Below are 27,083 nucleotides of genomic sequence, written 5' to 3'. Positions count from 1 at the left end.
TTCTACAGCACAAGGAGGTCTTTTTCAGACACAAGGTACTTCCCTTCATACTGTGAAACCACCCTTGGGGGCTCCCCTATTTGTACCGCAGCGCTGTGTTTAATAAGGACACATTGGATGAGAGTTGTGGCTTCATTCCCCTTTGGGCCTCCTGTTCTCAGGAAGAAGCTGGCACTTCGGTTGCAGGAGGCTGCGGAAGCCATGGGGGTGGCCAATGCCAGAAACGCCTCCCTGGAGAGGGCCAGGCTCCGACTGCAGCTTGAGCTCGGGGACACCCTGTCTGATCTCGGGCAGGCGCGGTCTGCAGCTGCCGCACTCAACCAGAAGCAGCAGCATTTTGACAAGAGCCTGGACGACTGGAGGCGGAAGCACGAGGAGTCCCAGGCGATGCTGGATGCCTCAAAAAAGGAGGCCCGCGCCCTCAGCATCCAGCTCCTGGAGCTCAGGCACAGCTACGAGGAGGGCACCATGAGCCAGGAGGCCCTGCGGAGGGAGAATAAGCACCTGAAAGGTACATTGTGCTGAGAAGCCAGCCGGGCACCGGAATTGCGCTCGCCGGGGACTCGGCCGCCGCCTCCAGCATAGACGGCTCAGCATCTTCACAGTCCTGCTTGGGTCTTAACTTTGCCATTTGTAATACTTCCTTTGGATTTTTTTTTTTTTTAACGACAGATACTATTTTCATTAAATGAGTTCTAAAAATAAGACTACATTCCTACCTTCAGCCCCAGTTCCCCGCAGTAAAGTAAGCGTATTAAGAATTTCTTTATATCTCTAGCCTTACCAAGATTTTCCATGCACATATGCAGGCAAGTATTTTTTTTTTAACTTAAATTGCAGATTATTCTGTACCTTTTAAAAATTTATTAATATATTTTCTCATTTAACAAATACTTCAAAAGCCTAGCCTGTGTGCCAGGCACTGTTCTTTATACAAATATTCATTATTTAAGTCTCAGAACAATCTTATGAGTTAGTTTCTCTATCTGTAAAATGCAGACTAGATTGAGTCATTTAAGTTTAAGAACTTGGCCAAATTCACATTTTCTAAGTGGCTGATCTGAGATTTGAGCCCAGACAGCTTGATTCTACCACATACGTACTTAACTATGGGCTTTGCCACCAGGCCTGTACCTGTAGCCTACCATGTGATTGTTATTAGCAACGGTGTTTATAATAAGGATAACTGACACATTTCAATAGACCTTATTCATTTTAGATACAATTTTCCACAATTATAAATAATCCTATATTGTACATCCCTGTACATATATTTGTGGACATGTACAAATATTTCAGTAGGATAAAGTCCTAGAAATGAAATTGCTGGGTTAAAGGAATGAATTTTTAAATTTTAAAATACTGCCCAGCAGCCCTTCAAAGAGGGCTGCCAATTTATAGCAGCACCAGCAGTGACATGTGTTACAATCCTGAGGCGCCCTGGGAATAAGTTCATTACTCTTGGAGACATAAATAAAACCTGCTTTCTCTGTTGATCTATACCGTCCGTGATCAGTTCACTGGGCCCGTGAGGGGTGCTGGAACAGTTAGAAAACTTTGATGGTGTCAGAAGCACCTAGAGGGCTTGTTAAAACCCAGTTGGGCGGGCCCCTCCCTCAGAGTTTCTGATCCGGTAAGTCTAGGAAGGGGTCTGAGAATTTGTATTTCTAGTAAGTTCCCAGAAATACAAATGGAGACCGCACTTGGTCTGGGGTGGAGCTTGGGCAGAAGTGTGTTTCAGAAGCTCTCCAAGTAATTCTAAGGTGTGGTCAGAGTAGAGAATCACTGCCTTGAGTTTTCTCTTAGGAGCCTGTCTTCTGGACAGGCTATATCAGACAAGAATCTGTTATTCACATGAGAATTATCATCTAATGGGTTTGTTTTTGTAACTTAAAACTTCTTGTCCCATCCTGTCTTAGGCTAGGTATCCTCAGAGCCAGAGAAGCAGGCAGGCTCTTGAACACCTTCCACTGCCTCTGGACTGTGGGTAATTCCCAGAGCACTTGGCCCTGCTCTGCTCCTCTAAGGTTCCAGAGGCTTCCTCAATGAAAAAGCAGAACTGACAGTAACAGGGTCCGGTGGTGGAGATTTTATCACTTCTGGATGCCTTGCTCTGTCAAAGGCTTGTGTTCATGAGAGGGTTCATGCGTTGGCTCCTGGCAGACAATGACACGCTGTAAGTTCCCATCCTGGTGTTGCAACTGCTGTCACAACAGCCACCATTATTGGTGTTCATAGCTAAGCTCTTCCACTGAAATAATGACTCCAGGTCTGTGTCCTAGGGCCCCACCAGGCAGTATCTGGTGTGGCTCTGACAAGTGGATTGGCATGTACAGTTGCACAGGTTGTTTGATGCAAATATTCTAAGAAGCACCGTTCTCACCAGTAGTTGTAGACAGCTTTCTGGCAGATTCTAAAAGAATATATTGAAAAGGTATTCATTTTTTCAAATTCAAACAAAGATCCCATAGTGCCAGCAGTGGCCTTGTCATCAAGTTACCAAGAATGGCATGACCAGGGTCCCAGGTGGCCTTCCAGAACAGTCTGTTATGCCTGATAGCATGGGTCTGAGACTGGTTCCTTTCACTAATTTTGTCTTTCTTTCCTCCCCAGAGGAGATTTCTAATCTGACAAATCAGGTGAGAGAAGGAAAGAAGAACTTAAGTAAAATGGAAAAGGTCAAGAAACAGATTGAACAAGAAAAGAATGAAGTTCAGATGGCATTGGAAGAGGCTGAGGTATTACCTCTGGGGAGCAAAGAAGACTTTTATCATTGTGACAGTGCAGAAGATCTGCATTCTAATAACACCACCACCACAAAGACACTTAAGGCTTAACTGCATGCTTGGAACTATGCCAAGTGCTTTGTATGCACTATTTTGTGTAATATCCCTAGCAGACTGTTGTTCTCATTGTGCAAATGAGGAGATTGAGGCTCATTGAACAGGATAAACAATTGTGATGCAGACTCTTGACTGTAAGGAAAACAGGAACCGTGTGTATCTTGTTCCCTGACTTTTCCCCATTACCTAGGCCCTTGCTGCTCTAAATGTGGCCTGGAGACCAGTTGCCTGGGCATCGCTGGGGAGCTTGTTAGAAATTCAGACTCTCAGCCCTCTCCCCAGCTCTGTTGAATCAGAATCTGCATTTAAACAAGATTCCTGGGAGGCACTGGACTAGAACATTGCCTGGTGTATAGGAGAAGTTCAATAAATATTTGTTGGATGTTTCATAGCTAAATATCCTCATACCTGACCCTCTCTTTAAATGAAATCAGTCAAAACCTTTTTTTTCCCCAAAAAACTTTGGTTTTAAAAATGAATTCAAAGCAATGTTCTCATTTGTTGCTGAAAACTCATCTTTGTGAAGGTTGTTTGATAGGAGTGTTTTCAGTGTTATGGATTAAATGTTCAGGAAGAATATCTGGCTTTATCCCTAGGCATGTGCTAGCTAGTGATTGAAAGGACCCCCGAGAAAATATTTTTGCCAAAGAGGCTGAACTCAGAAGGAAGTTATCCTGTCATGGTCATTAAGTAGTTAACAAGGCCTACAAAGCTTCTGTTCTCACAGTTGAATTGCATTTTCTTGACCCACCCTTTGACCAAGCACCAGGTAGCATTCAAAATGCACGTCTCATCCACTTACCTTCTAACAGAGACAATCAGTTTTAAAAAGGCATAGCATTCAGTTTCAGGCACAGGCCTTTTGAAAGGTGCTGTAATGAAAAAATGAAACCCCAAAGGATTGCTCTATGTCAAGCAATGTCAGTTTATCTCACCATCACATTTCTGTAAGAAATCTGCCAGGCAGATGTGTCAACTGGATGGCTCTTGACAGAGCACTTGCCTTTTCATGCAAATTGTTTTCTGAGATCTATATTTTATATAGAATCCTTTCAGTTGGCATTGTGGTGTCCCCTAAAGTGGTTGAACTTTGTTTCATTTACTTGTTTCCTTTGGTTCTCCAGTCACCTTGGCTAGGAACTTTCTAAAGCCACTACCTTAACCTCCGAAAGTAACTTTTACGGTAGAAATTTCAAGCAACATGAGAAGCCAATGAGAGCTATGATTGGGCAAGGTTAATGTTAGTCCTACATAACATGTAGAAGTCTTTTTCATTAAATTGACTGGCACAATGAAGGGAGATGGTTAAGGCCATAGCGTTCCTACCATTTAGTAGCACTGCTGCTGCTGCTGCTAAGTCGCTTCAGTCGTGTCCGACTCTGTGCGACCCCATCCCTGGGATTCTCCAGGCAAGAACACTGGAGTGGGTTGCCATTTCCTTCTCCAATGCATGAAAGTGAAAAGTGAAAGTGAAGTCGCTCAGTCGTGTCCGACTCTTCACGACCTCATGGACTGCAGCAGCCTACCAGGCTCCTCTGTCCATGGGATTTTCAGGCAAGAGTACTGGCGTGGGGTGCCATTGCCTTCTCCATTAGTAGCACTAGATGGCGTTATATTCTATTCACATTTTCTCAAGTTTTGTCTTCACCTGCATCCATGAATACTTCATCAACTTGGACATGTATTTGTAATACTGGGTTATTTATTTTTCTGGGTGAGCCTTAATGAAAAACATTATCAGACTATTTTTGAAGTCACAAAGCTCAAACTATTGCAGGTCACCTTCAAAGATTCACTTTCTCAGGGCATTCAAAAGGGTTAGAGGTGACAGTTTCCCCTGGAAGGAAAGGCACCATTCCCTCAGAGGAAATTGCTATCCAAGCATTTTTTAAATTTTCTTTTATATTGAAGTTAGTATTGTGAGAACAGCAGCAAGGCTTTAAGCCATATTAAATTCCCAACATCTTTCTTATTTTTATTTTGAAACTGCTACTTGGTTTTACTTTCCACTTTTGGTATTATGTGCTAAGCACTCCTGAGAAGAGGCTATAAAAGTGGCTTCTGCCCTCAGGACTGTCTGCCAGTGGCCAACTGACCAATAGATCGTTGTCACCTCTTGTCCCCTTTATAAACATCCTCCTCTGTCATCTCCAAGTGTTCTGTTTGTTTCTTCTTCTATATGAAATTTTATCTGTGGAACAGACTTTCAAATTTAATCAGACCTACCCTTTTCAACTTGAAACACCTTTATAACATTTCTGGAAGTAATTGCCTTGCCTATATTTAACATTCAAAGGAGCAGGAGCCTTCCCTGCCTGTCAGAGCAATCCATTTGAAGTAATAGTAATAGTTACGATAATAATGGTTCACACCAAGCATTATGTGTCAGGTATACCCCAGTTTCCTTTATTTGAGCGCTCTCCTGTTCCTTGCTCCCCAAATGCTTTCAACTTTTTCTCTATCCCTCTGTGATGTTCAAAATTGAAGTTTCCAGTAGGAGTTATCACCTTCCATGTTTTAGCTTTCATACTTTTATTGATTCATCCTAAAGATGGAACCACTAAAAAAAAGTCTAGAGTAATAAATTTAAAAATTGAAATGTAATCATAGACAAGATTGAACATTTCTACTTAAAAAAAAATGCTTGAGATTCTAGTTCTTGAACTACAGCTGAAAGCCCTCCGGATGTCAGAGCTATAACTAACATGACAAAGAAAGGTAATCACTTGTCTCTCATCCTGTTTCAGTCTTCAGGAATCTGATTTGAACTTTGACTATTCCTAGCAATTCTAAAGAGAGCTCCATTAGTGACATATATTTAGAGAAAAAAATACTTTTGTCCAAAAGTGGGCTTAATTTAATGCTTTTTATTTGTGTATTTCAGGGAGCTCTGGAGCGTAATGAAAGCAAGGTTCTTCGTTTGCAGCTTGAACTCTCAGACACTAAAGCGGAACTTGAAAGGAAGCTTTCAGAGAAAGATGAAGAAATAGAAAATTTTAGGTATGTACAATTATTTTGATGAACAACAGTTACATATTTCAGGATCCTTAACTGAACAAGGATTCATTGTGTTTGGCTACTTTTATAACCTTTGTTGGAATATTAGCACAGAGACAGCTGGTCTGACCCAACACTAGACTCTTCCTAGTCAGCACAGCACTGTTAGTATAAAAGAATACCTCTAACATGATTACTATTAATGTTTATGATTTTCTTATTCAAGCAGCTTCTGCTTGCGTACAAAACTCAAGATAACACACCAAAAAAAGCCAAAGTATGTGGACAAGGACTGTATATACAGCCTGGGTCTCCCTACAACAAGCTTCTTTCTTGAGTATTCAAGACACTGACTGATGGTGCCGAACAGTGAAGGAAAAGAACCCAAAAAAAAGTGATGCTGGACATTAAAATTAATGTCAGATCAGAGTGAAGTTTCCACCTCCCCCCTGCCTGTACCTGTAGCCATTTGTTTGGAGAGGGGCTAAAGCTAAGAGCTTTAAGCTAATAAGCTGCTTATTGAATCCCTGTTGAAGCAGCTGAGTCTTAATAGTCAGGAAACTGAATTAAATAGGAATCCTGGGTTGCAGGATCTTTTCTTAGCTTCATCATAACAAGCTGATGATTTTAGACATCTCACTTCTTAGCTTCTCAGTGAAGTGAGGGGATGAAAGCAGCCCCATCCGTGTCACAGAAGGTGGCGAGGAAGATCAGTAAGCCAATGTTGGCAAAGCACTTCATGCTCTGTAGATCAAAGACACCATTATAAACACATGGAATTAGCTATGATTGTATTATCCATCTGATCTGTTCCCTTAAGTCAGTGCCATATGTCAGCAAGGAAAAGCATTTTTGAGTCTGAGGTTCAACTGGCAATTTGCTTTCAACATGTTTGTTAAACCATTAAGAGAAAAGGTTACCATGTTCAGTTAAACTGGCCTCTTCCCCATAGCCCACCTTCAGACAAAACTCCCATGGGGGTCATCTTTTTAATGAGGGTGTCAAGCCAAATTTGGTCCTCTGTGTGCTTTGAGTTATCTTTGCTCTCACTCACCGGCACTTTCCTCTATAGGACTGACGGTGGGGATGAAATCTGGTCTACTTAAGAGGCTGTGCCTAAAAGACTTTTTTTTTTTTATAAAGGGCAAAAACATTGGACCTTGATATTTGCCCTACTTCCTTCCACGAGGAACAAAAACGAATGTCTCCTTGTACCATTAAAAAAAAAAACAAACAAAACTCGTTTCAGGTAACGTCAAACCTGTGCCTATTAATAAACCCAGCTAAGAAAAAATGAGTCCTCAGAGAGTCTGCGTCTTGTCAGGTACCTCTGATGTCGTAGAGAGAGCTGTTCACCAATTATAATAATTTAAGTGCAAAGGAAGCTGGAGATCCAAACAGCTAGGGCTGGGAGAAGAAAGAATTGAAGCTGAGGCAGGAGCTGTCAAGGGGCTGAAAAAAGAAGGGCGGGCTGGAGGGAGGAGTGAGCTGTTCATGAGTTTTAGTTAATGATTCATAATAACTGTAATAGTTACATCCGGAAAGGAAAGATGAGTATATCTTAACAAAATATCACAAGTACTTTGTAGACCCTTTCTGTCTGAGTGCCCCATGCCAGTGGAGACTAGATCAGAAACCCTTAATCAGAGGGTCTAGTCTGACTTCAGGGCTAGGAGAGGAAGGGATCTTAAGAAAACGGAAGAGAACACCAAGGGGAAATACTAGCAAAACATAGGATTTTGAGCAATCAAAGATAAGCCAGGTAAAATCTAGGACTCAAGGGAAATATTGCCTGAGGAGAAGATGAGGCTCAAGGTCCTATTTCACATAATCCTTGGATAACTCCGTAGAAACTGAGGGAGGCATAGGATACAGGACTCAGGATGCTGAAGGGACCAGGAGTACCTCTGAGCGAGACTCAGAGGCAAAGGTAAAAACCTTGGTAGGGCTGCAAATTCTGGTAATTCATTCACTTCACTGATGCTCTCTTCCATTAGGTGAGGGCTGATCCTTCCTGAGCCAGGCTGGAAGCCTGTTGGGGTGAAAGAATGAGTGGCTCATATGTGGGTTGTATGTTTCACTTGTTCCATAGTTATTGAGCACTTCATGTTGGCAACATGCTGTGCCTGCTATTCTAGATAGGGCTTCGCAAACTTTTATGAATCGATAGGGCTTTTTTGCGGAGAAGGCAATGGCACCCCACTCCAGTACACTTGCCTGGAAAATCCCATGGATGGAGGAGCCTGGTGGGCTGCAGTCCATGGGGTTGCTAGGAGTCGGACAAGACTCAGCGACTTCACTTTCTCTTTTCACTTTCATGCATTGGAGAAGGAAATGGCGGCCCACTCCAGTGTTCTTGCCTGGAGAATCCCAAGGATGGGGGAGCCTGGTGTGCTGCCTGCCATCTCTGGTGTCACACAGAGTTGGACACGACTGAAGTGACTTAGTATAGCATAGGGCTTTTTTGTTTCCTTACAAATGTTGTAATTAGCAAAGCTAGAGTTAGAGAGGTGATAATGCAGTCACTGATGGAAGGAGGGGCTTTGATCCTCACCCTCCTCTACCAGCAAAGCAAGAGTGATATCCACGGCCAGCTTGAAGGCCAACTGGCAGCTGTGACTGCCATCTAAGTCGGGCCCTGCTGCAAGGCCCCAGCCGGGGTTGAAAATAAGTTAGGTGTGTGTCCTGAATCTTCCAGGGCCACTGGCTAAGTACATCCCCCTCCCAACTCAGGGTATTCATGAAAATGCTGAAATGTGTGGGGGCTTCTCAGTGGACCAAAACTGGGGTGTCCCAGCATGCATTCTGCTCTCTCCAGACACACCCAGAGAGATGCTGGGGAAGGAGTTTTGGGGAGTGAGGCACCAAAATTCCCTATGCTATCAAAATGTATTTGTTTGCTTTGCTTTGATCATCTATGGAAGGTTAGGCAAGCTTTTTATTTACGGCATCAGATGGTAAATATTTTTGGCTTTGTGGACCATAGAGTCTCAGTTGCAGCTACTCAAGTCTGCAACCTTAGCTTGAAAGCAGCCATAAGAGATCAAATGACATGGCCGAATTTGGCCCAGAGCCCATAGTTAGCTCACCCCTGACCTGTGACCTCAGGTTCCTAGGAATGATCCATCATCTTTTCCTTCCATATGGTTCACTCCTCTGAACTTAGTAATACTGAACTTTGCCACATGGTCTTCATCTACATGCACTATCCAACTTAATTTCTTTTATTGTCTGAGTCTCTTCCAGAAGAATATGTTTAAATTTCTTCTCCTGTCTAAGTAAAATATTTTAGCACAACTTCAAGATATAGGATCTCAAAATCAGGCATGGCATTTAGTTAGCAAAATATCTTGTTAATCATTTTAAAACTGAATCGTATGTATTAGAATTAAGGAAAATCTTTCATTTCTGTGATATAGATGAGCAACGTTGCAAGAGAAAAATATTACTGATTGAATTGACAGTTTAAAATCCTTAGCTTTTTCAGAATTTAAGCTTTTATTCTGATTTTGTTTGCATTTGTTTTCTTTCCTCAAATTATATTTCACATTTTGGGAAAAATAGAAAAGGAACTTTTACCATATTGCCTTGGTCTTGACTGCTTCATTTTTCTTTAAAAAAAAAAATGTGCTTGAGGAGTTTTCATTTGAAAGATTTCTTGACTCTGCGTGGAATGTGCTGATTGTTTAGTGGCAATTCTCCAGGCCTGTATTATATGGAAGCCTCTTAAACCGTAGCACTTTCTACTTGTCTGTAGGTACTCATGAAATTGCATAAACAACTGTGGGAAAAGTACAGTTGAAACATCCATTTTGTTTGCTTAAGTGGATTATATCTCTGTACGGAGGATTTTGACACCAGCCTAGTGATGCTTTAGTGTTCCTGTATAAGTAGAGTCAGTTCAGCAAAAACGAGTTTCCTTATGTAAGACAGAGCAATATCTCAAAGCTTTCAGTGCTGTTGAGTATGTGTCCCTGTAGTACTTGTGGGCTAGGGCTGCCATAACAAAATAGACTGGGTGGCTTAAATAGCAGAAATTTATTTTCTCACATTTCTGGAGGTTGGAGGTTCAAGATCAAGATGTTCCCCCTGAGACCTCTCTCCTTGGTTTGCTGGATCCTCACATTTTCTTTTCTCTGTGCACACTCATCCCTAAAGTTTCTGTCTGTGTCCACATTTCCTATTCTTCTAAAGACATCAGTAAGATTGGATTCAGTTCAGTCGCTCAGTCATGTCCGACTCTTTGTGACCCCATGAATTGCAGCATGCCAGGCCTCCCTGTCCATCACCAACTCCTGGAGTTCACCCAAACTCAACGTCCATCGAGTCAGTGATGCCATCCAGCTACCTCATCCTCCGTCGTCCCCTTCTCCTCCTGCCCCCAGTCCCTACCAGCATCAGAGTCTTTTCCAATGAGTCAACTCTTCGCATGAGGTGGCCAAAGTATTGGAGTTTCAGCTTTAGCATCAGTTCTTCCAAAGAATACCCAGGACTGATCTCCTTTAGAATGGACTAGTTGGATCTCTTTGCAGTCCAAGGGACTCTCAAGAGTCTTCTCCAACACCACAGTTCAAAAGCATCAATTCTTTGGTGCTCACCACCCTAAGGGCCTCATTTAACTTAATCACCTCTTTAAAGGTCCTGTCTTCAAATACACTTGCATTCTGAGGTACTGGGGTTTAGGGCTTCAACATAGGAGTTTGGGTGGGGTGGGGAGAGAGACACAATTCAGTCATAATAGTCTCTAGTGACTTTATATGCTGGCATCCCTGTGGGATCCTCTTCTGGCAGCCAAGCAAAAGCCCAGGACCTAAAGGCAGGCAGGAGAGTCTGACCACAGCATATGGAGGCACAGGAGATGTGCTAATTCTGGGCTCTGGGGCCAGAAAGTTTTTTCTCTTACATTTGCATAATTACTTCTGAACGCCCCCTCCATCAATGGGGTGAAGTGTGGTCATGAAAAGTGGCACCTCCACCTGTCACCTAGTTGAAAACTCTGACCACACTCTTACTCCTCTGCAGGCTGCGTGTCTTCCTGATTGGCCTTGGAGCTCAGAACACAGGCTCAGCGATAACTCAGTGTGGAACCTAATTCTGACTCAAAATGAGCATGTGTCTGCTATTTGTGCTGATAGACTCTATGAGTATGGCTTGTCTTATCTGTCCAGTATTAGGCCCTGCTTCATAGGGTGAGTTTAACAGGGCCTGTGTTAGTTATAACGGTTACATTGTCCTAACTCACAACCACCCAATCTCAATGGCTTAAAAGTGTATTTTTGCTTTGTGTCAGAGTCCAGTGTGGGGTAGGATGGAGAGTGGGCCACTACTCTTCCAAGTCATTCAAGAACTCAGGTTCCTTCCATCTTTTGATGCCAGAGGGTTCATTTGTGGCCATCAGGTTTGCCATTGATGGGGAAGAGAGCACAGGATCATGAGTAAAAAGTTGTATGTGTGAGGCTTGGAAACACTTTTGCCCATATCAGTTGGTCAGAATTCAGTCACACAGTCCCAGACTTTCTGCAAGAGGGTTGGGAAATGATTTCTCTGGGTTCCCCATATTTTTCCTTTGTCTTCCTGAACACACATCTATTGTGTAAGCTTCTGGCACTTTGCAAAAATGGTTTCAGCATGGATGTTATAAAGGCATGTTGAAGTAATTCAATATCACACAGCAGTTAGTTTTCTCAGCCTATCCTTGGTTGTACTCCCAAACTCCTGGAGAAAGATAACCATGCTATTCTAGGAGAATTAGGTGTCACAGGCCATTAGAGCAGGTTTGCTGGTACAGGACTTGTTTCAAGCTGGATGACTGTTTCTTGCTGTCTTCAAACATGTTTCACCATTGAAAGTGTTTAAATATTATGCCCATCTGAAAGAGCATCCTCCCTTCACTCTTAGCCACTATAGGGAATCCAGATATTTGCCTTAGACTGTCCTTGAGGAGGTCTTAGACAAGGGCAAAGTCTGTCCCACAGGAATCTCAAAAATATTCTAGTGCTTTTCTCTTTTAAATTTTATTTATATTTATTTTTGGCTATGCTGGGCCTTCATCGCTGTGCAGGCTTTTGTCTAGTTGTAGCGAGTGGGGGCGACTCTCTAGTTGTGGTGGGCACTTCACATTGTGGCGGCTTCTCTTGCTGTGGAGCATGGGCTCTGGGACACATGGGCTTCAGTAGAAGCGGCATGTGGGCTACAGAGCACAGGCTCAATCGTTGTGGTGCACAGGCTTAGTTGCTCTGCAGCAAACCAGAGATCAAACCCGTGTCTCCTGCATTGGCAGGCAAATTCTTTACCACTGAACCACCAGGGAAGCCCACTAGTGATTTTCTTGATTTTTCTGGGGAGTTGACATGGAAAACAGTTGATCTGATACAATGTACAAATGCTCACTGATCTAACCCTTCAACCTCCATGGTTTCCAGATGAAGACCCTTTAGACTCATTTTGTTAATTACACAGAATCTGTCTTGAATTTTAAGTTTTTCTCTGATTCTTAAACTGTTGTGTGTACACAGCAGGTACCCTTTCTCAACCTGGGTGCATGATTTCCCCCCTGAATGTACTCTAAAATTAGGAAGAAGCAGCAGTGTGCTATTGACTCCCTGCAGTCGAGTCTGGATTCCGAAGCTCGTTGCAGAATTGAGGCCACCCGGCTGAAGAGGAGTATGGAAGGGGACCTCACTGAGATGGAGCTCCAGCTTAGCTGTGCCAGCAGGCAGGCATCAGAGGCCACCAAGTCCCTGGGCCAGCTCCAGACCCAGGTCAAGGTATTTTCAATTGTCACATGGGGATGAAGCAGGGACGCCTCTGCTTATGGGAACAAGCCAAGTAACAGGTTGTGTTCAACAATAAAAGTGAGGACACCAAATCTAGTCCCTCAGGAGACCTTACATTCAATTGGCTTACATTAATATGTGCTTATGATTAACTGGTTTATGTTATGTTTAACTTTGTTGAGTGTGCACACACAAACTCAGGTCCCATTGGACTCCCAGGGACCCATGCCCAGGCCTAAGTTTTCTCTCCCAGGACCTGCAGGTGCAGGTGAATGACAGCACATGCATGAACAGCGAGCTGAAGGAGCAGGTGGCGGTGGCCGAGCGGCGCAATGCTCTTCTCCAGGCTGAAGTCGAGGAGCTAAGGTCCTTGCAGGAGCAGACAGAGCGCAGTCGCAGGCTGGCAGAGGAGGAGCTCCTGGAAGCCACGGAAAAAATCAATCTTTTCCATGCCCAGGTGGGACCCATAAACTCCCCATTAGCCTCATCAGCTGGTTGGAGGCAGAAGTTTCTACATAGTCAGCCTTGGTCTTGAACCATACACACTTGGCACATGGAGCCTTGGGGGTGTCCGGTGACACAGGGAGAGCCTTTGGCAGCAGAGTGGTGGCCGTACCCTTCATTCATCCCCAAATGCATGGGCTCCCTACGGCTGCAGCAACATAGTCCACAAACTGAGGGGCTTAAAACAACAGAAATGTAACCTCTTACAGTTCTAAAGGCTAGAAGTCTGAAATCAAGGCGTTGGCAGGGTAGCACTCCCTCTGAATCTTGTAGAGGAATCCTTCCTTGCCTTTTCTCAGCTTCTGGTGGTTTAGTGGCAATCTTTGGTGTTCCTTAGCTTGTAGATCGGAGAAGGCAATGGCACCTCACTCCAGTACTCTTGCCTGGAAAATCCCATGGACGGAGGAGCCTGGTAGGCTGCAGTCCATGGGGTCGCTAAGAGTTGGACACAACTGAGTGACTTCATTTTCACTTTTCACTTTCATGCATTGGAGAAGGAAATGGCAACCCACTCCAGTGTTTTTGCCTGAAGAATCCCAGGGACAGGGGAGCCTAGTGGGCTTCCATCTATGGGGTCGCACAGAGTCGGACACAACTGAAGCAACTTAGCAGCAGCTTGTAGATGCGTCACTCCAATTCTCTGCCTTCACATGGCATTTTCTCTGTTTTAACATCAGTTTCCTTCTGTATCTGTCATCTGTCATAAAAAATTTCCAAATTTTTATGAGGACATCAGTCAGATTAGGGCCCACCCTGGGTCTGGAGGATCTCCTGGAGGAGGGTATGGCAACCCACTCCAGTATTCTTGCCTTAAAAGTCCCAAGAAGAGGATCCTAGTAGGCTACAGTCCATGGGGTCACAAAGAGTTGGACATGACTGACCTCATTTTAACTTGATTGCCTCTGTAAGGAACCTGTTTCCAAGTAAGGTCACATTCTGAGAACTGGTGGTTAGGACTTCAACCTATGTTTCTTGTGGGGAGGGACACAATTTGACCCATAACATTAAGCCCTGTCAGAAGAATGAACTGTCAGGAAACTCACAGCTAGGATACTGGGGAGAGAGGAGGGGGGAACATTCACTAGTGTTCCAGAGTCATTTACCTGTTTATCCTGTTCCCTCTATGCCAATGTGTTCCCTGAGAATCCCAGGATTCAGGAAAAAAAAAAAAAGCTGCCTAAGAGCCAAGAGATGTCAAACAATTCTGAGTGGCTCCTGACAGTTATAATGAGTTGTCAGGACTCTGGCTTCTCATGGAAGATTATGTAAGTGACACAAAACAAGAATTCTTAGAATTTTTACTATTCTTGTGGAATCAGGAGAAACCGTAGTGGTTAGACAAATGCATATAGTAAATGGGTCATTCAATAAACATTTTTAATGCATCTACCATAACCTAGTGGAGAAGAAAATGGCAACCCACTCCAGTGTTCTTGCCTGGAGAATCTCAGGGATGGGGGAGCCTGATGGGCTGCCATCTATGGGGTCACACAGAGTTGGACATGACTAAAGCGACTTAGCAGCAGCAGCAGCAACCATAACCTAGACAGGTGTACATGGTATTGTTGTTTAGTCCCTCAGTCATGTCTGACTCTTTTGTGACCCCATGGACTGTAGCCCACCAGGCTCCTCTCTTTCCATGGGATTTTCCCAGTAAGAATACTGGAGTGGGTAGCCATTCTCTTCTTCAGGGGATCTTCCTGACCCAGGGATCAAATTTGGGTCTCCTGCATTGGCAGGTGGATTCTTAACCACTGAGCCACTGGGGAAGCCCAGTAGTACATAGCGTAGATAGATGAAGAATATCTCCATCATCCTACAAACATGAAGATCTAAGTAAACAAGCTGCAGTGCACTGCCAGGAGTACAGTGATGAAGCAAGGATAGCCCTATAGAAAGCCTTCCCTGACGACCCTACACTTCAGGGAGATGCACAGTCTGCTTGATCTGAGCTGTGAAGGACACGTAAGAAGTCAGCCAAGTAGAGAGCAGAGTCAAGGGCAGATGCATGAGGAGAGGAGGGGATTTAGGATGTTAAGAAAAATTGATATATTTACTACAGCGTACGGTGGGGGTGGGGTGGGAGAAATCAGCAGAATTGATGCTCAGGGAGAGGCAGATAGACCCAGGTCACCAGGGACTTGATTTTGAAACTGATGAAGTTTGAAGTCTGTTGAAGAATTGTGAGTAACTGGGAGCAAAGTTATTAGATTTGCATCTTCAGAAGTTTACTCTGATGATTGTTGTGAAGGATGGATTCATGCAGCTAGGGGCAGATGTGCCATGCTCGGGGCTATTTAGAAACATCTGTGGGATCATTGTGGTTGCCATAGTGACTGGGAAGTGCCACTGACATTTAGTAGGCAAGTTCCAAAGATACTAATGCTCCTGCAAAATACAGGTAATTCGCTATCACAAAGAATTGCCCCTCCCGGAATGCCAACTGTAACTGAGAAACACTGGATAAAAGGAAATATAAGCCAAGGATGCACCAGCTGGAAGGCATTGCATTTAGTTTGTGCCTACAGTCTGACTTTGTGTCCATGTGCATGACAGGATCCTATTAGGATACCACGTGTATAAAACAGGCTATAGGCTGTGCATAATTCCCGACAGGCTAACTCCCTTCAGTATTTTCTTTCTCTCTCAGGAAAGCTTAAATAAATAAAATGAGTAGAAGTGTTATAAAGTAGAATATTGAATTTTTAAAAAGTAAATCTGTAGTACTTAATAGCTATTGGTAACAAATCATTTGCCATACATGGTTATAGCTGATGATGCACCAGTGGGTCTCCATATGATGATAAAGCACTAGCCTAGAGAGAGATGAGGACATCAACCAGAGCAAAAGCAGACATGGAGAGGAGGAGATAGATCTGAAAAAAAAAAAGAAAATTAGGCCACAGAGACTTGATCTCCAGAGCAGAGTTTCTGAAACTTTATGTGTATAAAAGCAAATAACACAAAAATATACATTCTCAGGCTTCACCCCAGACCCACTGCAGAATCTCTGCTATAGGAGGAATCAAGCGAGTTTTCAGGTGATGCTGCCAGTCCAGAAACTACCCTTGGTGCAGTTCTGATCTAGGTGATCTATGGCTCACAAGGACTCCTCTCTCTTGTGAGGTCCTACCTTGGCCAAGTAGGACCCCTTGCAATTCTGGGAATACCAGCTATCTTCTTTTTTTTTTTTTTACCAGCTATCTTCTGATTGATGTATAGTGACCATTTTATAGACTTCTAACCTAGACCAGACATATGAGGCCAAAGTTATCCCTGTCTGATTACATGGGTCCTTTTTCAAACATCTAGCTTGCCCTTCTGCACAGTACTCCCTCACCCTCTGCTTCCCAAAGAGAACCAATCATTTAGCTTGAAAATACTTTAACTATCAACTCCCTAGTGGATTTTAAGTGATTCTGTGTATAAATGAATCAAGATTTACACTTGTACCTTTCTTTACAAAGAGTTTCTATGGAGTTTTGTGCAGTGAGAATCCTGACAAACTCCAGGAAACGCCCTCACCCCCACCCCCTAGGCTACACCCCTGGCAGTAGGAGTCCCTGGGCACATAGAGCCTGTCTCTCAATGAGGACTGAGGATAGCAATCTTGACAAAGATGCTTCCCACCATTGAGGAAGCAGGACAGAACCTGTGAGGCTGTAATATCTCTCTTCCTGTTTCCAAGGTTTAATCTTGCCACTGAGAAAGGCACTAGCCAGAGGAAAAGTGAACAAACAGAAGAGAAATTAAAAATAGGAAGGCTATGCCTTTTAAATACATTCTCTCTGCTGAGCTTTCACACCCTCAGAAAAGCTGTGCTACAAACACAGACCAAAAAGGAGTTTCAGTTTCTAATGTCACAACCCAGGAAGGAAAGAATTAGGGCAGCACCAGCCAAAGAACACAAGTAACTCTCCCATGTGATGGAGCTTTCTAAGGGCTGGGGGGTGAGGCTCATCAGAATTACTTTTCCCACCCCCTATATCAGTGCAGAATTGATAGAAACAGAGGTCGATGATGAGGAAGATTTTTCCCCCTGGAGCAGCATGCAGGAAGCTCATTTTTATTTCCTAGACCCCTGCTTTCCAGATGTCTGCTTTTGACCCTGACTTCTACTCTGGGACACTTGCTTCTTCCCACATCAAAGAGCAAGAGGCAGAAAAACATATTCCTCAATAAGGGGAAAACCAAACACGTGTTTGGGACTCATAGGTTGTCTGGATCCACTGCTCCTTTTGGATTCAGGCTGCCGTCTCTCCAGTAGTGGACCACGCATAGATGAAATCCCATGCATTCAGTCTAATGTGGTCTCTTGGCCCTGGAAGTGCTGCTTCACTGAGTATGGCTGACTAGAGGAAAATGACCTCCTGGCCAGAGCCCCTCACATTGCATGTCCTGAACAGACCAGCTTGCGTTTCACCACTGATCTCAACTTTCCTAATCAGGATGCTGCTTTTCTTTAGAACACGAGTCTCCTCAGCCAGAAGAAGAAACTGGAGGTGGATGTAGCCAGGATGCAGAAGGAAGCTGAGGAGGCGATGCAGGGCTGTCAAAATGCAGAAGAGAAGGCCAAGAAGGCAGCCACTGAGGTGGGTCCATGACTGCCTGCTCACTCCTGTCTTCCAGAGCTGACAGGAGCAGTAGCCAAGGGGCAGGGGCAAAGCTGCAGCCAGAGAGGATTCCATTGACTCTCCATATAGCCAGGGGGGAGATTAACTGACCCCTCTGCCTCTCTGCCCCCATTTTGGAAATTAGGCCAATCGGCTCCTCCCTTCCACCCAAACCACACAATGAAAAAAAGCAGCTGAATCACCATAAGCAAAATCTTGTGAAAGCAAGAGACTTTTTAAAATAGTCAAACCACTTTCCACTTGTGAATCAATATATCTAGTGTCTAGAAACAATTCTTCTTAGGTTTCCTTACCCATAGCTATCTTTCCTGGGGCCTGTAATGGCTTCATGATGATGATCTGGCAAGAATACTTATTTCACTTATTTTTTAACAGCCCATACTGCTGCTTCAGTAACAGAATCGGGTCGGTGAGGAAGGCCTTCAGGATTGGTGCACCTTCCTTATCTGCAAGTTTAAAGTTGTTGATAGGTGTACTTTTCGTGAATGAGACCAAGCTCAGGGTTGACTGCCAGCCTTGACTGTACCTTTGTGGGCACTGAAAAGGGATACCCTCTGGACACCCACTGCAGATAGATGCAGATTTCTCTCAAAAGGCATGACAAACAGATGACAGTACTCAAAAAAAAAAGGCCACGGAAGGAGGGAGATGGGAGAAAAGTCTGTGCGTCAAGGTCCCAGGCTTGCAGGTCCCAGCGCCTGCTGAGCAGAGCTTGGACTTGATCTCACCCTCCACTCACCACTTCCCCATGAGGTGCTCCTGCACAGTACGTCGGATGCACAAACACATGCAGCAGCCCAGAGCTCGCCCTGAGAATGAAAGCTGATCCTCTTGCTAAACAGTGTATGGGAACCGAAGAGACAAGATACTCAGTTAGGTTTTACATTAGTCATTTTAGGATTCAAAAGAAGGGGAAAACTTATGTCTGTATCTGTCTGAATCATCAAGCACTTGGGTGGTTAAAACTCTTACACCAAATCCTAGCTCTAGGTCACTGTAGAATCCAGAAGAATGGGGAAAGCATGCCTAGCATTCAGCCATTTTGTATCAATGCAGACACTCTGCTTTCTGATGGAAAAGAGGTGTGAGAAAGCTTGAAAGTGTTTGGCCAAGGGAAAAATAATATGCTCATTTCAAACATTTATGAAAATCTACATAGAAGTGGGGAAAAAAGAGCTTTTTGCTCCTGCTTGGTAAATTTATGCAGTCACACGTTAGGAAGACTCTATCTGCATAACTTCACCTTTAAAAGATCTTCTTGACAATGTTGAAAAATGAACTCACTACCTCTTCCCCTGCCTTAATTCTCCAGTAGTTCAGCTCTGAGCTCCAGCCCCACATAGCAAAACCCAGAGTTACCTCCATTATTTATTCTTTGCCCTCACCATCTGCACAGACGTCTCACACTTAAGTTATGCAGATGGTTGGTAACCTGATAGACAGAGAAACTTTGGCTGAGAGGGCAGTGTTCTTACATTAAAGGCACTGAGAGATTCATGAAACAGTTCTTAATAATGGCAGCAAGACACCGAGCCCTTGTATACACAATCAAAGCCGAGAGCAGGCTTTGCAAGAATTAACCATCCTTTTGCCAGATTATTGGCACCGAAAGCATCAGTTGCTGCCAAATTCCTAGAGCCTAAACTTGTTTGCAGTTGCAAGTCACAGAATTACAGAAGTGAGGCGTGAAAAAGATTCTCCTAAGCACGCCACACTCTTCCTGGTGCGTGCTGCCATAGGACATGTCCTGGTGCTTTACTCAGTTAAAAACTCTGCCCTCAGTTGGTCGGCTTTCTTTGAATACAGATATTGTGTGATAATGTTCACGTGGTGTTTCATCTCTGGTCTGTTTCCACCACCCGTCACCCTGATCTCCAGTAGCTGCTGCTATCTTGATTGCCTTATGGTTACCAAACTCGAGGATCAGAAGTTAGGGAGAGCATAGTGGGAAGAGATGAAGTACAGAGGCGAGGCATGGCCTTTAGTCACATCAGGAACTGAAGACTAGGGACAAAAATGTTCAGCTCTGTTGGCTTCCAGATTATCTCAGTCCCTTTCCTTCTTTTCTAGATAGCAAACATGTCAGAAGCACTGAAGAAGGAACAAGATACCAATGCCCACTTGGAGAGGATGAGAAAGAACATGGAGCAGACAATTAAAGACTTACAAGAGAGGCTGGATGATGCTGAGCAGACAGCCATAGTGGGGAACAGAAAGCAAATCCAGAAACTAGAATCCAGGGTAGGAGTTTGCCTGTGTAATCATGGGGTCTTGACAACTCCCAGTTCAAAGTCTTATTGTCTTGGGATATCACATCAGATAGTGCTACCTCCCTCTTCACTTTGGCTTGTAGCACTTGCAGTCATCTGAGAGTGTCAGATCTCAGTATATTCATTCATTCTTCTTGACTTTGGGCCACTAAACAGGACTCTTCCTGGAGTGGGTGAAACCTGCCTTCCTGCTTAGTGGAATGTATCTCCCCCAGCTTCACCCGCCCCGGCACTAGGCTCCCCACAGCCTGGGGACCCACTGTTTCCAAACATCCTCTCAACAGTCTTGATTCCCTGCCTTTGCTCCCATTATCTGCTCTATGGAGAATGCCTCTATCCTAACAGCCAGAGAAAGCAGAGGGAAACAAGTAAATCCAGGACCAAAAAGACTTTAGTGCAGATGTAGTGAGGACTGACAGAATTGATGTAGTACCTGCCTTCAGGGAGCTTCAGGATAGGAAGACTAGAAAGACCTAGCTTGAAAATAGGATTTTTAAAATTATTGAATCAATTTCAGTGACAATTTACAGGTCATGTGACAGATGCTATAAGAATGGAAAGAATATTTGACTGGGATTTTCATGCCTCAGAAGGGCCTCTGAGAAAGTATTGCCATTGCACATTTATGATATATCTATATAATGGAATACCAATACACATTTATGGTATAATCATACTGATTAAGGAGTGAAGAAGAGTGTTGTAATGTTCTGGAGTTCATGCCTAGTAGTACAATGATAATAAAGGCACAGGCAATGTGGAGAGTATATAACCTTCTGTGCAAGTAAGAGGGAAAATATGAAGACACGTACACATCTGCCTATATTTTCTAAAAGAATTGGTGGCGGGATAAAATGAAGAGTAATAAAAGCCACTGGTCCCTTGGACTGCAAGGAGATCCAGCCAGTTCTTCCTAAAGGAAATCAGTCTTAAATATTCATTGGAAGGACTGATGCTGAAGCTGAAACGCCAATACTTTGGCTACCTGATGTGAATAACTGACTCATCTGAAAAGACCCTGATGCTGGGAAAGATTGAAGGTGGGAGGAGAAAGGGATGACAGAGAATGCGCTAGTTAGATGGCATCACCAACTCAGCGTACATGAGTTTGAGTAAACTCTGGGAGTTGGTGATGGACAGGGAGGCCTGGCATGCTGCAGTCCATGGGGTTGCAAAGAGTCGAACATGACTGACTGACTGAACTGAATAAAAGCCACTACGCATAGGAGGAAAACAGAGATGAAAGTTAGGCCTTCAGAATGGACCTTGTTTAGTTGGTTTGATTGCAAAATTGTATGAAAGACACCCTTCCCTATCAACCCCCTACCCTGTGTCCTGCTTTATTTCTCTCCATTCCACTTACCACCATCTAACATAATCTATGTTTTACTTTGCTTTGTGTGTTTCATTCACTAGAATGGATGCTTATAGAGGGGAGAGATTTTTGTGTTTTTTTCCCTGCTGTATCCCTGGTGCATAGGAGGCATCATATTTATTGAATGATGTTAACCTTGATCGTGTAATTCTATAAGGCTACAGGCCAGCTGCTCATCTGTACTACAGCTCTCCCACCTAGCAGGGCTGTGGGTGACATATGTGTGACATAGACTCAGGGTCTGGTTTCTTTAGAGAATCAGAACTGAACATGGAAAAAGATAAGGCAGCTTATTCTCTATATATACTTATGTACCTTCTAATACGCACATGTGTATGTACTTTTGTAATCCAAGAGAGGATACTTATCATCTCTGCATGGATTAGCTTTTCACATCCTTCAGAGTCTAAACAGTCCTTTTATGAGCTCACCTAGTTTGACCAGCTCACTTGGCGAGGCAGTTTTCCCAGACAGCTTGCTCTATTCCACCACTACAGGAACCAGAGTAAACACATCTTCCCTTGATGGTATCAATTGGCCACTGCAATGCCCTCCTGGCTTGCTGGCTGGCCACCTATCATCTGAGACCATGGTTTGCTTGCAGGTTCGTGAACTTGAGGCTGAACTGGAGAGCGAAGTCCAACGTAACTCGGAGGCCCAGAGGGGAGCCCACAGGCTTGAACGGTGCATCAAGGAGCTGACCCATCAGGTACTCTGAGAAGCCGCTCCCTGCTTGCCTGGCTGCACCCTACCTCAGGTGGATGTGCTCCTTCAAGCCTGAAACCACCCCCTAGGACTCCTCTAGTTCTCTCTCCATCGTTCCTCTCCCTTAGCAGGAGACACCAACTTGTCCTTCCAGAGCTCCTCTGCTATTACTGATTTGGGTTGGTCCCTCTTTAGAGCTCTCGGGAAGCACAATGTGAGTGACAAGTTGCAATTAGAGGCGAAGAGCTATTTATACTATCCTTGTTTTTTCTCACGCAATGTCTGCAGCACTTTTGGAAAGATGCCTTCCTGTGAGAGGCTGAGTGAGAACAATGTGTAAATGAAGTGACTGGTGGAGGCTGGGGTGGCGACTCAGCCAGCAGGTTGCATGAGGCGCTAGTTAAATTGGAGCAGGGGACGTTTCCACTCTTGTTTTCTGGTCTCACAAACACTCCAGGCCACCGAGGACTCTATCTGGTGTTGGTGCCGGGTGGAATACAGCAAATGCTGAGAGGCCCCCTGCAGCTTTCTGACTGTTTTCATGTCTAAGCAAATAATTGAAAAGAAGTGGGCAAACTTGTTACCAGTAACTAATGCATTGCCAGGGTAGCAATCTACTCCTTCACTTGTGTTTTCATTTTCCAGCTTGTCTTACCTTTTCTTCAAACAGAGAAAACCAGATATCTCATGATAGCACATATCTTGCTCACTCCTCTGGGCCCAGCACCTTCCTGGCACAGAGCAGATGCGTGTGTTTCAGTTAAACACAGATGCCGATGGTTACTCTCTGCCACACAATATAGCTTGTTCCAGTGAAAAGGCCAACTCACTCTAGGTGCCCACTTTACAGCAACTTAGCACTCATGAGAGATCTGCCAGTCCTGATAGTGGCCCCCGAGGCTGAGTTGGTGTCAGAGACATCAAAGTGTTCCTTCCTTGCAGTAGGAAGGAGAGTACTGTTAGGACAGCAGAGTGCTTCAGAAGCACCATCTTGGGCTAATTAAGATGAAATGAGCTATTTGTACAGTTCTTCTTTGCTGAATAAGTAGTTCTTTCCTAAGGCGAATTAGCCTGACATTTCTTTAGACCATGCTAGGTATTATAGTGAAAACCACTGGGGACTGCCTCATGGTGTGTGTGGGGCAGGAAGTAAACACCCGGGAAACATGAAAGGTGTGCTAGTCTATGCTTCTTTTGAGCAAGGATAAGACAACGTGAGGAAGCAAAGTGCTGCTTGTTAATTGTGTCTGCTTTTTTCTTTTTATTTTCCTATGGATTATTCTTACAGTTTTCTTCTGTAAACAGGTTCATTATACAACAGTGCACTAAAGCTATACTTTCTTCATTGTCCCAAGTAATACAGTCTCATTCTATTGTGTTTTTATCTTTGTTTCTTTATAGCAATAATCTGTGTCTTCCCCTTGTACTAGCATGGAAGTGTATTTCTTAATTTCTTCCAAGTGTCTGCACAATGCTTAGAGTATATCTATTCAATTATGCAATGATTTTCTGCCGTCAACTCAGGTAACACCTATTGAGTACTTTTTATTACAAGATAACAGGCAAGACCCTGTCACTTTAAAGAGACATTAGAGAGCCCTCCATATTCCTTGATATCAGTACCTGGTTTTGAAATATTCAAGGCAGATGTTGAGTCAATTCAATCTGCTCTCCTTTAACATCAAAATAACCATCAGGACTGTGGGGCAGGGTGTTTTGTGATAGTACATCATAGGTGCCATTATAAAATGTCATTTTGAAAGGGATATAAATAGGGTTTTTCTTTCATAGGAAAAATTCCTCTTGGAAAATCATACTGCATTGGAAAAGGGAACCAAGTGTCACTGCATCTACAAGAGTTTTAAGGCCAGTCCCACTGAGAATTTATCTCCCCTCATATGTCCCTCTAGCATTTGGAAATTCATCCTGTTTTCCTCTCCAGTGTCTAGAAATGTATGCTATAAAGCAGGACATAGGATTAGGAACCTATATTACTTACAGGAGGTAAAGACAGTTTTCCTCCCCACCACCACCCGCTATCTACCTGCTCTACTTTACATTTGTCTACCTCCTGTATTCAGGGCGGAGAAGGCAATGGCACCCCACTCCAGTACTCTTGCCTGGAAAATCCCATGGACGGAGGAGCCTGGTGGGCTGCAGTCCATGGGGTCACTAAGAGTCGGACACGACTGAGCGACTTCACTTTCACTTTTCACTTTCATGCATTGGAGAAGGAAATGGCAACCCACTCCAGTGTTCTTGCCTGAAGAATCCCAAGGACAGGGGAGCCTGGTGGGCTGCCGTCTATGGGGTTGTACAGAGTCGGACACGACTGAAGCGACAGCAGCAGCAGCAGCAGTGTATTCAGGGACCTGTGTGTAGGTGTTATTTAATCCTTAGTAATCTAAATGTGGATACGTATCTTCATTTCAAGGGATAAGAAAAAAAAATTTGGTCTCAGGTGGGCTCTCTAGGAACCAGATGACAGGGTGGAGTCAGAAGTATAAGAGATTTATGGGAGGTAACACCTGGGAATGGAGAACTCGATGGCACCCCACTCCAGTACTCTTGCCTGGAAAATCCCACGGACGGAGGAGCCTGGTAGGCTGCAGTCCATGGGGTCGCTAAGAGTTGGACACAACTGAGCGACTTCACTTTCACTTTTCACTTTCATGCATTGGAGAAGGAAATGGCAACCCACTCCAGTGTTCTTGCCTGGAGAATCCCAGGGATGGGGGAGCCTGGTGGGCTGCCGTCTGCGGGGTTGCACAGAGTCGGACACGACTGAAGCGACTTAGCAGCAGCAGCAGCAGCAACACCTGGGAAAGATAAAGGGGAGAGCAAGCAGCCTGAGGCAGAGAAAGCCTCACTGATTTATTTTTGCTTCTAATGCCTTTGCTTTTAGTGTCCAAAAAATTCATCAAGATCAATGTTACAGAACTTACCTTCTGTGTTGTCTTCTAGGAGTTTTATGATTCCAGGTCTTAGATTCAAGTTTTTATCCCCATTTTGAGTTCACGTTTATGTATAGTATAAGATAGTGGTCAAATTTCCTTTTTTGCGTGTGGTTGTCCAGTTTTCCCAACACCCCTTATTGAAGAACTAGCTGTCTTTCCCCCATTATATATTCTGGCTCCTTTGCATTAATTGGCCATGTATATATGAATATATCTGGGCTCTTTATTCCATTCAGTTGATCTGCATGTCTGTTTTTATTCTAATATATACTGTTTCAGTGACTATACCTTTGTAATATGTTTGAAATCAGAAAGCAAGATGCCTTCAGCTTTGTTCTTCTTCCTCAAGATTACTTTGACTACCCAGGGCCTTTTGTGGTTCCATTCTATTTTTGTGAAAAATGATAGTGACTGCATTGACTTTGTAGATTGTTTAGGGTAGTATGGACATTTTAACATTAATTCTTCCAAACCACAAGCACAAAACAGCTTTCCACGATTTGTGTCTTCTTCAATTTCTTTCATCAGTGCTGTATTGTCGTGTTCTGGGCACAGGTTGGAAAAGAATTTCCAGACATAAGACACAATGAGAGGGAAATAAAGTTTATTAGAGTGGGAGATGCTGTTGGAAAGGGAAAACTCAAAACTTGAGGTGAATTTTCCCAGCTCAAGGGAAAACTGATGTTGAACAGGGGTCCTTAGTCTACTTTTATACCCAGGGTACAAGGAGTGGGATTGGGGTCTTGTGGCTCATTTGCTGATTGGATGAGGCAGGTAAGAGTAAGGCAAATACCTCCTCCCTATGGGGTAGGAGGGGAGACAAGTTATACTGTTTCTATTAATAGTTACAACATGGGGGAGGGAAGGACGATAAGGGTCTGGTTTTTCCATTCCTGCCTTCCAAGATCCTCCTTGGTTATCTGCTCTTTCATCCCTGGGTCATCACACACATATAGTTTTCAGTGTGCAAGTTTTTTACCTTCCCTCCTTGGTTAAATTTATTCCTAAGTATTTTATTCTTTTTGATGCAATTATAAATGGGATTGTTTTCTTAATTTCTGATAGTTCATATTAGTGTACAGAAACACAACTTATTTTTGCATAATGATTTTGTATCCTAAAATTTTACTTTTCTGCCTCTTTCTCTCTTCTCCTTCTGAGACCCTTGTAATGCAAATGCTGGTCCACTTGATGTTATTCCATAAGTCCTTTAAGCTGTCTTTATTCACTTCCTCCTGCTACTTTTATGGGATGAATTCCACTGCCTTGTCTTGAAGTTCACTGAGCCTTTCTTTTACTTCATCTAGTCTACTGTTGAATGCCTATATTGGAAATTTTGCTCAGATATTTATCTCTGTGATTTCTGCTTGGTACTTTTTTATATTAATATTTTCTTTTTGTTGAAATTTTCACTTTGTTTATGCATCGTTCTCCTGAGCTTGGTGAGCAGATTCATGACCATTATTTTGAACCTTTTATCAGGTAAATCATCTACCTTTATCCTTTTCTGGGGTTTTATCTTATTCCTTCATTTGGAGCATATTACTTTGTTTCTTCAACTTTTGATCTCTGTGTTGTTGTTTACGCATTAGATAAAGCAACTCTCCCAATCTTAAATGAATAGTCCCATGTAAGAGAAGATCTTTATTGTTCAATCTACCCTAGCTGTTAGTTGTCTCTGAAATCTCTGTGACTGTCCAAGCAGCCATCTTTGTTCTTAGGGCTCTTAGTTGAGTGTTCAAAAACTGTCTATTATATTGCAAAGAGGAGGATCTCAGTCAGTACTTAGATTCAGGGCTGACTGGAGGCCAGACCCTCAGGCAGGGGCTTTTAAAGTATGCAAATACAGCTCTTTCGGGGAATGACTGGGAGATGGGTATTTCTGTCTGTCTGTTCCGATCCTTGTGGTGCTATGCAGTTAAGAACTCTTTCTCTGTTTGCTATCATCTCATTGAACCTGTGAACACAAGCCCTTGCTTGAACACAAGCCCAGAGACAGAATAAGAAATTTATCCTCTGGAC

The 27,083-nt window shown here is 43.6% G+C and overlaps 1 protein-coding gene across 1 annotated transcript in view; it reads left to right on the top strand.

The window, feature by feature from the left end:
* Nucleotides 1-27,083, top strand: part of LOC102272410 (myosin-15) — a 100,989-nt gene that overhangs the window by 68,783 nt on the left and 5,123 nt on the right. Inside the window, exons 17-24 of the mRNA XM_070357586.1 lie at nucleotides 162-511; nucleotides 2,614-2,738; nucleotides 5,728-5,843; nucleotides 12,415-12,607; nucleotides 12,870-13,073; nucleotides 17,587-17,712; nucleotides 19,825-19,995; nucleotides 22,004-22,108. Of these exons, the coding sequence (XP_070213687.1) occupies nucleotides 162-511; nucleotides 2,614-2,738; nucleotides 5,728-5,843; nucleotides 12,415-12,607; nucleotides 12,870-13,073; nucleotides 17,587-17,712; nucleotides 19,825-19,995; nucleotides 22,004-22,108 (1,390 nt within the window). The remainder of the gene's footprint in view (nucleotides 1-161; nucleotides 512-2,613; nucleotides 2,739-5,727; nucleotides 5,844-12,414; nucleotides 12,608-12,869; nucleotides 13,074-17,586; nucleotides 17,713-19,824; nucleotides 19,996-22,003; nucleotides 22,109-27,083) is intronic.

This window comes from Bos mutus, chromosome 1, assembly GCF_027580195.1.
Source record: "Bos mutus isolate GX-2022 chromosome 1, NWIPB_WYAK_1.1, whole genome shotgun sequence".
NCBI classification, from domain to species: Eukaryota; Metazoa; Chordata; class Mammalia; order Artiodactyla; family Bovidae; genus Bos; species Bos mutus.
This window is presented reverse-complemented; position numbering and strand designations above follow the sequence as displayed.